The 14229-nt window shown below is 39.0% G+C and overlaps 1 protein-coding gene across 4 annotated transcripts in view; it reads left to right on the top strand.

Moving 5' to 3' along the window:
• Positions 1-7548, top strand: part of RSAD2 (radical S-adenosyl methionine domain containing 2) — a 32377-nt gene extending 24829 nt beyond the window's left edge. For 3 of the 4 annotated variants that reach the window (XM_063788773.1, XM_063788775.1, XM_063788774.1), the window contains 2 exons: positions 2989-3021; positions 5092-7548. In XM_063788773.1, coding sequence (XP_063644843.1) covers positions 2989-3021; positions 5092-5256 — 198 coding nt within the window. In that variant the 3' untranslated portion in view covers positions 5257-7548. 4 annotated transcript variants of the gene reach the window in all.
• Positions 7549-14229: the final 6681 nt, after the last annotated feature.

Genomic DNA, 14229 nt, shown 5'->3' with positions numbered 1-14229 from the left:
CGCCACTCTGTTGATATCAACATTATCACTTTATTTAGTTGAATAATCTCTATGTATAATTTTGTTATGTTGCACAGAATGTAGAAGAAATGTTTCCCGTTTAGTTTTCTAATGTAATGACAATTGGATCCATCCTATTAGCACAAATTTAATACACCGATAAAACAAGGTTGGCCAAAACATGTCTACACTGTGGAGCTTCAGGTATTACTAGAAGCCGGGTATCTAAAAATGTGTTCTCAGAAGCTACAGGAAAAAAAATCCATTAATAAGGAACCTCCTTATTAATGAAAGATACAAACTTTAAAAAAATTATGATAGTATAATTGAATCCATAAAATTAAAAATATGTCACACATATCATAAAATTAAAAGTGAAATATGTTAACATGATATACTGAATTGCATAAAATAAAGTATTATATATAAAGTTATTTAAATCAATAAGAATCTATTAACACCAAAAAAAGCAAAACATCCAATGGGCATAAATAGATAATTTACAGAAAAAAAACAAATGGTGAATAAACATTTTAAGAGTATTTGATATTGTCTATATTCAAAGAAATACAAAATAAAATATGAAGCATAAAGTTGCAGTAAGAGAGGCAAGTTCATATTGTTAGCAAGAGTATAAATTATTGCAACTTTCCTAGAAAACGAATTGCTAACTTTATAACCTTTAAAATAGCCACATATTTGAATTTAGAAATTCTACCTTAAAACAAGAGAAATATTCACAGAACTAGAGAAGTACTTATGTAAAGATATGTTACTGCAGTATTAAGAATAATACCTGCCGGGCGCGGTGGCTCACGCCTGTAATCCCAGCACTTTGGGAGGCTGAGATGGGCGGATCACGAGGTCAGGAAATCGAGACCATCCTGGCTAACACGGTGAAACCCCATCTCTACTACAAATACAAAAAATTAGCCGGGCGTGGTTGCGGGCACATGTAGTCCCAGCTACTGGAGAGGCTGAGGCAGGAGAATGGCATGAACCCAGGAGGCGGAGCTTGCAGTGAGCGGAGATCGCTCACTGCAGTCCAGCCTGGGCGACAGAGCGAGACTCCGTCTCAAAAAAAAAAAAAAAAAAAAAGAATAATACCAAAAAAAAAATAAAGATAGCCTGTCATTCAGCATACAGAGAATGAGTAAGTCTGTAGGTTCACAGAATGAAATGTTACACTGACTAACAAGCATATTCCAAAAATTTTTAAGTGACAAGGAGAAATTCTGATAATATAATAGTAGGTACAGATAAAAAACAGTATGCAAAATTAATCTGAAGTTTAATCCTGATGTGTGAAAAAAAGTATCTCTACATATTCCTTTGGTTATCTTGGAGTAGTGGAATTATAAGTAGTTTTATTCACCTTTATAACTTTTTGAACTTTAAAATTTTGTAACTTAAGTATTAGTTTTATTATTTTAAAAACAGCTTCTCCATCTGCCATCCAAAAATACACATACAGGAAAATCTCTACCCCATATGTTTAAGTAATGCTAGGAACTCAAAGAGCAGACATTCATTCCTTATGCTTTAGACTTCTGAGGCTCTAGGTAAATGGTTCAAGTTTAAAAGGTAATGTTGAAGTGATCATGAACAAGAAAATCTCAGAATGGAGGACAGGATGACCATCAAAAAGAAGAGAAAGGGGGTAGAGGAGGTTTTCCTCTATTTTATGCACTATTTTATTTGATTTTTTAAAACTCCATCTTAATAGTTAATATGACATCAAAGAAAATCTGGTTGAGTACCTCCTTTGTAAGAGGGACTGTTAACCCTTTGATTCATTGCCATTTTCACTAATGCTTCATGAGCCAGGTTGTATCATCCCCACTGTATACATCAAGAGGCCGAGTGGTAGGTACTCATTTACCTGACTTGTAGCAGGGGCAAAATCTGAATTTTGATGACCCCAAAGCCCACAAGCCTTTTAGCCAGTTTGTTTCAAACTTCATCAAATCACCTGGGATCTTGTGAAAGGGCAGACCTCTACTCAGTGGGTCTGAGGTTGGCCCACCACTCTGCACCTTGAACTAGTTCCCAGATGATGCTGATGCTACTGGTACCCCACTAGACATTCAATAGCAGGTCTGCTCCCATCCCTTCCTAGGAGTTGGCAAATGCTGGCCCCAGGGATGGGTCTGGCCTGCCACCTGTTGTAGTACAGGATGCAAGTTAAGACTTGATGAGGGAAAATATCAAAACAAGAATCGTATTTGTGACCTGTGAACATTATATAAAAGCTGGTTTTCTGGGTCCATAAATTAAGTTTCAGTGGAGCTCAGCCAAGCTATTTTTCTTATGTATCATCTGTGGTGGATTTTGGGCTGCAAAGCACAGTTGATTAGTTGTGACAGACTGTGTGGCCTGCTAAGCAGAAAATATTTGCTATCTGGCCCTTTACAGAAAACATTTTACAGACCCCTATCTACAAGAATAGGTATAGAAGGAATACCTTCCCATCAACAGTGCAGGTACAGCTTCTCTATACCTATAGAAGTCATAACTGTTTGTAAGTAATGTTAGGGTAATAATAAAATCCTCGGGTAAATCCACCCTTTAGCTCCAAAAAAATAGCATTCAAGAGAGTTCTGCTTTATACATTGAAAAGGGAGAAATTAGATACATGGTGGACACAGTCATTGGAAATATCATGTAAAGAAGAAAAGGGCTCTCCCAAAGTGTGAAGGGTTGGGGAAATTGCCTTGGAGTTCAATGTCAGGGAAGCCTTCAGGATGAAGGTTCTGAGGTTTGACCTTTTCAGCAAAGAGCAGAGAATCCAGGCCTGCTGTGATCTGTTGAAAACTGAATGCACACAAACAGAGCCTTGTCTTGTGAGGGCCATGCCAAAGGCAACTCAAGGGAAATGAGAAATGCTGGATCCAAAACAATACAATGCAAACACCACAGGTGGACAATTGAGCTCACATACTGAGAAATGCACCTGAAACTAAATTTGTATTAACTTCTCCTTTGCAGATGAAAGACTCCTACCTTATTCTGGATGAATATGTGAGTATTTCCAATGAGTTATAAAATTAAAACTTAATTAATTAATTAGCAGTAATGGCAGAGTTGAGTTCCATGAGCATAACTATCTAGTACCTATTTGTCCTTCTTAATTAGCACTTCACAGTTTGATAGTCAGTGATTATGATTATGCCAGAGCCCTTACTTCACAGGGTCAAATGTGGAGCTAAACACTGGAACAGAATAAGCTTCAACCCAGGTCCCAGCATTGATTTGCACTGAGCACCATATGATATTGTCTGCCATATAACTATGCATCCATGGATGTCACATTGAACCCGTTATCACACACAACAGAGTCATCTGTTATGTAGTCCTGGGCTGGAGGCTCTCCTGAGATAGGGCATCCAGCCTACTTTGGAGGAAGGCCATATCACTCTTCTCATTATCTTGGACAAACCAGGCACAGCCAGCTTGTCTTCTGATTGATAAACCTTGGCTTTTGTAAGGAGAGGCTTATGTTTCTGCTCCAAACACCACTGATATTATTCCTACCCCCACTGCCTTCCAAAGGAAGAGGGAAACCTACCCTTCTCAAAACTGAAAAACAAATCACTTTCCCCTTTCCTCTGTCTTTTTTTTTCTAGATCTATAACCATTGCCACTCTTCCTAGCAAAGGACAAATAATTCCATTTGAAGACGTATTTTAAAGAAATGAGCTCCAACAACCTTGAATTCCATATTTAAATTGGATTTGTTTTTTGGAGAAATGCTTACTGTCACTTTTGATGTTTGCTTTTCTTTCTTTCTTTTCTTTTTTTTTTCTGAGATAGGTTTTCCTGTCACCCAGGCTAGAGGGCAATGGCACAATCTTGGCTCACTGCAGCCTCAGCCTCCTGGGCTCAGGTGATCCTTCTGCCTCAGCCTCCCAAGTAGCTGGTACTACAGATGTGCACTACCACACCCAGCTAGATTTTTATGTATTTTTTGTAGAGATTGGATTTTGCCATGTTGCCCATGCTGGTCTCTAACACTTGGGCCTCCCCAAATTCTGGGATTCCAGGTGTGGGTCCCCATGCCCAGCTGGTATTTTGTTATTTTCAGTTAACCAATCATTGTTTATACCCATTTCATTTCTTAACAATATAAGCTTTCTTAATAGAGCATAAGGGAAAAGGTGATAAGGAAAACATTCAGTTTCTGGGTCCAAGGTAGAGAGGAAAATTCAAACAATTTATTTTTGAAGTGGAAATTATTATGATTGTCTAGTGATTTTGACCAGCATCCCTCAACAAACTCGCTGGTCTCCACATATTTGGAAAACACATCGTTGAAGCAAAATTTGCTTTTACCAATTGAATAACATTTTGCTTCAATAAGTATTACTTGAGCTCCTATGAAACACTCAGTGTAGGTCGTAAGGAGTGTGAAGAAATCATTTCTGCCTACAGAGTAGAATAGGACAGACTAAAACAAATGAAAATGGATGGAATAAGATTAAAACAAAGAGCCTTTGCAGGTCATGGAAGACTCTTCTTGATCTTGCACCTGCCATGGAAGACTCCTCTTGATCTGGCACCTGCCTGCCTCAGCAGCACCTTTCTTTTCATCCTCTCTCCATTTCTCAAAACAAGCCTTTATTAATATTTACGTATGTGCATGCACTGATGCATGCACATCATTACTATTCCAGAAACACTGTCTACCTCCATTTCCCCAGTACATCATGCTATGTCACGCTTCTGTGCTTTTATGATACCATTCCCTCCAATTTAAAATCTCAACACATAATTCAGATGTTAGCATTTGGGGGAAGCCTCTCCTGATTACCCCTTCCCCCAGTGGAACTACATCTGCCCATGCGGGGCGCATATCATTCTGTTTATTGTGCGCTTAGGTGTCTACTGTGCTTAGCTCAGCCTCTTCCACCAGACAATGAGCTGGTTGAGTAGAGAGATGGGGTCCAAGGGGTTCAATATCAGCCACAGATTTCAAAAAATACCTGTCGACATGACTGGAATATCAAAAGCTATTTGGGATTAATAGTCTAGACTGAGTTTTATAGGATTCATCACATGGAAATATACCAGTTTCTGTTATGAATTTTCTAGATGCGCTTTCTGAACTGTAGAAAGGGACGGAAGGACCCTTCCAAGTCCATCCTGGATGTTGGTGTAGAAGAAGCTATAAAATTCAGTGGATTTGATGAAAAGATGTTTCTGAAGCGAGGAGGAAAATACATATGGAGTAAGGCTGATCTGAAGCTGGATTGGTAGAGCGGAAAGTGGAACGAGACTTCAACACACCAGTGGGAAAACTCCTAGAGTAACTGCCATTGTCTGCAATACTATCCCGTTGGTATTTCCCAGTGGCTGAAAACCTGATTTTCTGCTGCACGTGGCATCTGATTACCTGTGGTCACTGAAGACACGAATAACTTGGATAGCAAATCCTGAGACAATGGAAAACCATTAACTTTACTTCATTGGCTTATAACCTTGTTATTGAAACAGCACTTCTGTTTTTGAGTTTGATTTAGCTAAAAAGAAGGAATACACACAGGAATAATGACCCCAAAAAAGCTTAGATAAGGCCCCTATACACAGGACCTGACATTTAGCTCAATGATGCGTTTGTAAGAAATAAGCTGTAGTGATATCTGTGGGGGCAATATTTAATTTGGATTTGATTTTTTTAAACAATGTTTACTGTGATTTCTATATTTCCATTTTGAAGCTATTTCTTGTTCCAGGTTTGTTCATTTGACAGAGTCAGTATTTTTTGCTAAATATCCAGATAACCAGTTTTCACATCTGAGACATTACAAAGTATCTGCCTCAATTATTTCTGCCAGTTATAATGCTTTTTTTTTGCCTTTATGCCATTGCAGTCTTGTACTTTTTACTATGAAGTATAGAAATAGTCAACAGATGTTTCCAAGAACATATGATATGATAATCCTACCAATTTTCAAGAAGTCTCTAGAAAGAGATAACACATGGAAAGACGGTGTGGTGCAGCCTAGCCCACTGTGGCTGTTCCATGAATGCTGGCTACCTATGTGTGTGGTACCTGTTGTGTCCCTTTCTCTTCAAAGATCCTGAGCAAAACCAAGATACGCTTTCCATTTGATGATGGAGTTGACATGGAGGCAGTGCTTGCATTGCTTTGTTCGCCTATCATCTGGCCACATGAGGCTGTCAAGCAAAAGAATAGGAGTGTAGTTGAATAGCTGGTTGGCCCTACATCTCTGAGAAGTGACGGCACACTGGGTTGGCATAAGATATCCTAAAATCACCCTGGAACCTTGGGCAAGGAAGAATGTGAGCAAGAGTTGAGAGAGTGCCTGGATTTCATGTCAGTGAAGCCATGTCACCATATCATATTTTTGAATGAACTCTGAGTCAGTTGAAATAGGGTACCATCTAGGTCAGTTTAAGAAGAGTCAGCTCAGAGAAAGCAAGCATGAGGGAAAATGTCACATAAACTAGATCAGGGAACAAAATCCTCTCCTTGTGGAAATATCCCATGCAGTTTGTTGATACAACTTAGTATCTTATTGCCTAAAAAAAAATTTCTTATCATTGTTTCAAAAAAGCAAAATCATGGAAAATTTTTGTTGTCCAGGCAAATAAAAGGTCATTTTAATTTAGCTGCAATTTCAGTGTCCCTCACTAGGGGGCATTTAAATGTCGCCTGATGTCATTAAGCACCATCCAAAAAGTCTGCTTCATAATCTATTTTCAAGACTTGGTGATTTTGAAAGTTTTGGTTTTTGTGACTTTGTTTCTCAGAAAAAAAAATATATTCCTACTTAAATTTTAAGTCTATAATTCAATTGAAATATGTGTGTGTCTCATCCAGGATAGGATAGGTTGTCTTCTATTTTCCATTTTACCTATTTACTTTTTTTGTAAGAAAAGAGAAAAATGAATTCTAAAGTTGTTCCCCATGGGTTTTGATTGTATCTAAGCTATGATGACCTTCATATAATCAGCATAAACATAAAACAAATTTTTGCTTAACATGAGTGCACTTTGCTAATCATCATGGCACAGTGGCTCACGCCTGTAATCCCAGCACTTGGGAGGACAATGTGGGTGGATTGCAAGGTCAGGAGTTCGAGACCAGCCTGGCCAACATGGTGAAACCCCGTCTCCACTAAAAATACAAAAATTAGCCAGGCATGGTGGCGTACACTTGTAATTCCAGCTACTCAAGAGGCTGAGGCAGGAGGATTGCTTGAACCCTGAAGGCAGAGGTTACAGAGCCAAGATAGCGCCACTGCACTCCAGCCTGGATGACAGAGCAAGACTCTGTCTCAAAAAAAAAAAAAAAAAAAAGCAAGAGAGTTCAACTAAGAAAGGTCACATATGTGAAAGCCCAAGGACACTGTTTGATATACAGCAGGTATTCAATCAGTGTTATTTGAAACCAAATCTGAATTTGAAGTTTGAATCTTCTGAGTTGGAATGAATTTTTTTCTAGCTGAGGGAAACTGTATTTTTCTTTCCCCAAAGAGGAATGTAATGTAAAGTGAAATAAAACTATAAGCTACGTTAAATACATTTTCAGCTGTTTTATCCACTGTTATTCACAGGCCACGCCCACACCCCCCCACCCCCCCCCCCACCACCACCTAATGCACTGTCAGGATTTGCAAGGCCTTAATGTTTAAAATATTCAAATGTTAATTTCTCTTAAAGGGGAGAAATAAGGACTTCTAACATTACAGTAAATTCAAATTCAGCCTATATAGTGTTTTGCTTTATGTTTTCAGTTTTAAATGTGAGTGTTTTGTAGAACACATTTAATTGGGAAAGCAAGGAACAATTTCACGGAGGTATCTTATGTGTTAAGGGAAGATATTTTATGTTGCATTTAATTATTTCTTTTTTTAATCCAAAATTTTATTTGACCATGTTTGTCTAGAAGTGACAATATTGTTTCTTACGTTAACTAGAACTGGAGCCTGGAGATAGAAAATAAGTCTAGTTACATAAAAATTTATATTTATGCACATTTGAATTTATCAATTATGAATATATACACTCTACACAATGAATAGTGGAGAATAATGAAAGTAGCAAACCATTGTATATGTCAAAGTAATTTCTATAGCATATATATATGTGTGTGTATGTGTATGTGTATTATACTTTAAGTTCTGGGATACATGCGCAGAACGTGCAGGTTTGTTACATAGGTACACACGTGCCATGGTGGTTTGCTGCACCCATCAACCCGTCATCTATATTAGATATTTCTCCTAATGCTATCCCTCCCCTAACCCCACACCCCCCAACAGGCCCCAGTGTGTGATGTTCCCCTCCCTGTGTCCGTGTGTTCTCATTGTTCAACTCCCACTTATGAGTGAGAACATGCATTGTTTGGTTTTCTATTCTTGTGTTAGTTTGCTGAGAATGATGGTTTCCAGCTTCATCCATGTCCCTGCAAAGGACATGAACTCATCCTTGTTTATGGCTGGATAGTATTCCATGGTGTATATGTGCCACATTGTTTTTATCCAGTCTATCATTCATGGGCATTTGGGTTGGTTCCAAGTCTTTGCTATTTGTGAACAGCACTGCAATAAACATACGTGTGCATGTGTGTTTATAGTAGAATGATTTATAATCCTTTGGGTATATACCCAGTAATGGGATTGCTGAGTCAAATGGTATTTCTGGTTCTAGATCCTTGAGGAATCACCACAATGTCTTCCACAATGGTTGAACTAATTTACAATCCCACCAACAATATAAAAGCATTCCTGTTTCTCCACATCCTCTCCAACATCTGTCATTTCCTGACTTTTTAATGATTGCCATTCTAACAGGCGTGAGATGGTATTTCTCATTGTGGTTTTGATTTGATTTGATTTCTCTAATGACCAGTGTTGTTGACCTTTTTTTCATATGTTTGTTGGCCACATAAATGTCTTCTTCTGAGAAGTGTCTGTTCATATCCTTTGCCCACTTTTGGATGGGTTTGTTTGTTTTTTTCTTGTAAATTTGTTTAAGTTCCTTGTAGATTCTGGGTATTAGCCCTTTGTCAGGTGGCTAAATTGCAAAAATTTTCTCCCATTCCGTAGGTTGCTTGTTCACTCTGATGAAAGTTTCTTTTGCTGTGCAGAAGCTCTTTAGTTTAGTTAGATCCCGTTTGTCAAGTTTGGCTTTTGTTGCCATTGCTTTTGGTGTTTTAGTCATGAAGTCTTTGCCCATGCCTATGTCCTGAGTGGTATTGCCTAGGTTTTGTTCTAGGATTTTTATGATTTTATGTCTTACGTTTAAGTCTTTAATCCATCTTGAATAAATTTTTGTATAAGGTGTAAGAAAGGGGTCCAATTTCAGTTTTCTGCATATGGCTAGCCAGTTTTCCCAATACAATTTATTAAATAGGAAATCCTTTCCCCATTGCTTATTTTTGTCAGGTTTCTCAAAGATCAGATGGTTGTAGATGTGTGGCATGATTTCTGAGGCCTCTGTTCTGTTCCATTGGTCTATATATCTGTTTTGGTACCAGTACCATACTATTTTGGTTACTGTAGCCTTGTACTCTAGTTTGAAGTCAGGTCGCATGATGCCTCCAGCTTTGTTCTTTTTGCTTAGGATTGTCTTGGCTCTATGGGCTCTTTTTTGGTTCCAAATAAAATTTAAAGTAGTTTTTCCCAATTCTGTGAAGAAAGTCGATGGTAGCTTGATGGGGATAGCATTGAATCCACGAATTACTTTGGGCAGTATGGCCATTTTCACTATATCAATTCTTCCTATCCATAAGCGTGGAATGTTTTTCCATTTGTTTGTGTCTCTCTTGTTTCCTTGAGCAGTGGTTTGTAGTTCTCCTTGAAGAGGTCTTTCACATCCCTTGTAAGTTGTATTCCTAGGTATTTTATTCTCTTTGTAGCAATTGTGAATGGGAGTTCACTCATAATTTGGCTATTTGTCTACTGGTGTAGAGGAATACTTGTGATTTTTGCACATTGATTTTGTATCCTGAGACTTTGCCGAAGTTGCTTATCAGCTTAAAAAGATTTTGGGCTGAGACAATGGGGTTTTCTAAATATACAATCCTGTCATCTGCCAACAGAGACAATTTGACTTCCTCTCTTCCTATTTCAATACCCTTTATTTCTTTCTCTTGCCTGATTGCCCTGGCCAGAACTTCCAATACTACATTGAATAGGAGTGGTGAGAAAGGGCATCATTGTCTTGTGCCAGTTTTCAAAGAGAATGCTTCCAGCTTTTGCCCATTCAGTATGATATTGGCTGTAGGTTTGTCATAAATAGCTCTGATTATTTTGAGATACATTCCATCAATACCTAGTTTACTGAGAGTTTTTAGCATGAAGGGGTGCTGAATTTTATCAAAGACCTTTTCTGCATCTATTGAGATAATCATGTGGTTTTTGTCATTGGTTCTATTTATGTGATGGATTACATTTATTGATTTGCGTATGTTGAACCAGTCTTGCATTTCAGGGATGAAGCCCACTTGATCACAGTAGATCAGCTTTTTGATGTGCTGCTGGATTCGATTTGCCAGTATTTTATTGAGGATTTTCACATCAATGTTCATCAGGGATACTGGCCTGAAATTTTCTTTTTTTGTTGTGTCTCTGCCAGGTTTTGGTATCAGGATGATGCTGGCCTCATAAAATGAGTTAGGGAGGAGTCCATCTTTTTCTATTGTTTGGAATCATTTCAGAAAGAATGGTACCAGCTCCTCTTTGTACCTCTAGTAGAATTCGGCTGTGAATCCATCTGGTCCTGGGCTTTTTTCTGGTTGGTAGGCTATTAATTACTGCCTCAATTTCAGAACTTGTTATTGGTCTATTCTGGGATTCGACTTCTTCCTGGTTTAGTCTTGGGAGGGTGTATGTGTCCAGGAATTTATCCATTTCTTCTAGATTTTCTAGCTTATTTGCATAGAGGTATTTATGGTATTCTCTAATGGCAGTTTGTATTTCTGTGGGAAAGTGGTGATATCCCCTTTATCATTTTTTATTGTGCCTATTTGATTCTTCTCTCTTTTCTTCTTTGTTAGTCTGGCTAGCAGTCTATCTATTTTGTTGATCTTTTCAAAAAAACCAGCTCCTGGATTCATTGGTTTTTTTGAAGGGTTTTTCATGTTTTTATCTCCTTCAGTTCTACTCTGATCTTAGTTATTTCTTGTCTTCTGCTAGCTTTTGAATTTATTTACTCTTGCTTGTCCAGTTTTTTTAATTGTGATGTTAGGGTGTTGATTTTAGATCCTTCTCACTTTCTCCTGGGGGCATTTAGTGCTATAAATTTCCCTCTAAACACTGCGTTAGCTGTGCCCCAGAGATTCTGGTATGTTGTGTCTCTGTTTTCACTGGTTTCAAAGAACTTATTTATTTCTACCTTCATTTCGTTATTTACCCAGTAGTAATTCAGGAGCAGGTTGTTCAGTTTTCATGTAGTTGTGCGGTTTTGAGTGAGTTTCTTAATCCTGAGTTCTAATTTGATTGCACTGTGGTCTGAGAGATTGTTTGTTATGATTTCTGTTCTTTTGCATGTGGTAAGGAGTGTTTTGCTTCCAATTATGTAGTCAATTTTAGAATAAGTGTGATGTGGTGCTGAGAAGAATGTATATTCTGTTGATTTGGGATGGAGAGTTTTGTAGATGTCTATTAGGTCTGCTCAGTCCAGAGCTGAGTTCAAGTCCTGAATATCCTTGATAATTTTCTGGCTCATTGATCTGTCTAATATGGACAGCAGTGTGTTAAAGTCTCCCACTATTATTGTGTGAGAGTCTAAGTCTCTTTGTAGGTCTCTAAAAACTTGCTTTATGAATCAGGTTGCTCCTGTATTGGGTGCATATATATTTAGGATAGTTAGCTCTTCTTGTTGCATCGGTCCCTTTACCATTACGTAATGCCCTTCTTTGTCTTTTTTGATCTTTGTTCGTTTAAATTGTTTTATCAGAGACTAGGACTGCAACCCCTGCTTTTTTTTTCTTTCCATTTGATTGGTAAATATTCCTCCATCCCTTTATTTTGAGCCTATGTGTGTCTTTACACATGAGATGGGTCTCCTGAATACAGCACACCGATGGGTCTTGACTCTTCATGCAATTTGCCAGTCTGTGCCTTTTAATTGAGTCATTTAGCTCATTTACATTTAAGGTTAATATTGTTATGTGTAAATTTGATCCTGTCATTATGATGCTAGCTGGTTATTTTGCCCATTAATTGATGCAGTTTCTTCATAGTGTTGTTGGTCTTTACAATTTGGTATGTTTTTGCAGTGCCTGGTACCAGTTTTTCCTTTCAATATTTAGTGGTTTCTTCAGGAGCTCTTGTAAGCCAGGCCTGGTAGTGACAGAATCCCTCAACATTTATTTGTCTGTAAAGGATTTTATTTCTCCTTTGTTAATGAAGCTTCCTTTGGCTGGATATGAAATTCTGTGTTGAAAATTCTTTTTTTTTTTTAAGTGTTCAATATTGGCCCTCACTCTCTTCTGGCTTGCACAGTTTCTGTAGAGAGATCTGCTGTTAGTCTGATGGGCTTCCCTTTGTGGGTAACCTAGCCTTTCTCTCTGGCTGCCCTTAATATTTTTTCCTTCATTTCAACCTTGGTAAATTTGACAATTATGTGTCTTGAGATTGTTCTCAAGGAGTATCTTTGTGGTGTTCTCTGTATTTCGTAATTTGAATGTTGGCCTGTCTTGCTAGGTTGGGGAAGTTCTCCTTGATGATATCCTGAAGTGTTTTCCAACTTGGTTCCATTATCCTCGTCTCTTTCAGGTACACCAATTAAATGTAGATTTGGTCTTTTCACATAATCCCATATTTCTTGGAGGCTTTGTTTGTTCCTTTGTGTTCTTTTTTCTCTAATCTTGTCTTCACACTTTATTTCATTAAGTTGATCTTCAATCTTTGATATCATTTCTTCCACTTGATCAATTCGGCTATTGATACTTGTGTATGCTTCATGAAGTTCTTGTGCTGTGTTTTTCAGCTCTATCAGGTCATTTATGTTCTTCTCTAAACTGATTATTCTAGTTAGCAGTTCCTGTAACATTTTATCAAGGTTCTTAGCTTCCTTGCATTGGGTTAGGACATGCTCCTTTAGCTTGGAGGAGTTTGTTGTTACCCACCTTCTGAAGTCTACTTCTGTCAGTTTGTCAAACTCATTCTGCATCCAGTTTTGTTTCCTTGCTGGTGGGGAGTTGTGATCCTTTGGAGGAGAAGAGGCATTGTGGTTTTTGGAATTTTCAGCATTTTTGTGCTGGTTTTTCCTCATCTTTGTGGATTTATCTACCTTTCATCTTTGATGTTGGTGACCTTTGGATGGGGTTTTTGCATGGGCATGCTTTCTGTTGATGTTGATGTTACTGATTTCTATTCGTTAGTTTTCCTTCTAACAGTCAGACCCCTCTTCTGCAGGTCTGCTGGAGTTTGCTGGAGGTCCACTCCTGACCTTGTTTCCCTGATTAGCACCAGCAGAGGCTGCAGAACAGCAAATATTGCTGCCTTCTTCTTCCTCTGGAAGCTTTGTTCCAGAGGGGCGCCTGCCAGATGCCAGCTGGAACTCTCCTGTATGAGGTGTCTGTCGACCCCTGCTGGGAGGTATCTCCCAGTCAGGAGGCACGGGGGTCAGGGACCCAATTGAGGAGGCAATCTGTCCCTTAGCAGAGCTTGAGTGCTGTGCTGGGAGATCCGCTGCTCTCTTCAGAGCCAGCAGGCAGGAACAATTAAGTCTGCTGAAGCTGCACCCACAGCCGCTCCTCCCGCCAGGTGCTCTGTCCCAAGGAGATGGGAGTTTTATCTGTAAGCTCCTGACTGGGGCTGGGGCTGCTGCCTTTCTTTTTTCTTTTTTTTTTTTTTTTTTTTTGAGACAGAGTCTCGCTGTGTTGCCCAGGCTGGAGCGCAGTGGCCCAATCTTAGCTCACTGCAACTTCTGCCTCCTGGGTTCAAGTGATTCTCCTCCCTCAGCCTCCTGAGTACCTGGGATTACAGGTGTGCACCACCATGCCCATCTAATTTTTGTATTTTTAATAGAGACGGGGTTTCACCATGTTGGTCAGGTTGGTCTTGAACATCTGACCTTGTGATCCACCCACCTTGGCCTCCCAAAGTGCTGGAGTTACAGGTGTGAGCCACCACACCCAGCCAGGCTGCTGCCTTTCTTTCAGAAATGCCCTGCCCAGAGAGGAGGAATCTAGAGAATCAGTCTGGCTAGAGCCACTTTGCTGTGCTGTGGTGGGCTCTACCCAGTTCGAAC

The sequence above is a fragment of the Pan troglodytes genome, chromosome 12 (assembly GCF_028858775.2).
Source record: "Pan troglodytes isolate AG18354 chromosome 12, NHGRI_mPanTro3-v2.0_pri, whole genome shotgun sequence".
Lineage (NCBI taxonomy): Eukaryota > Metazoa > Chordata > Mammalia > Primates > Hominidae > Pan > Pan troglodytes.
The sequence above is the reverse complement of the archived record's forward strand: the minus strand, read 5'-3'. Positions and strand labels throughout refer to the sequence as shown.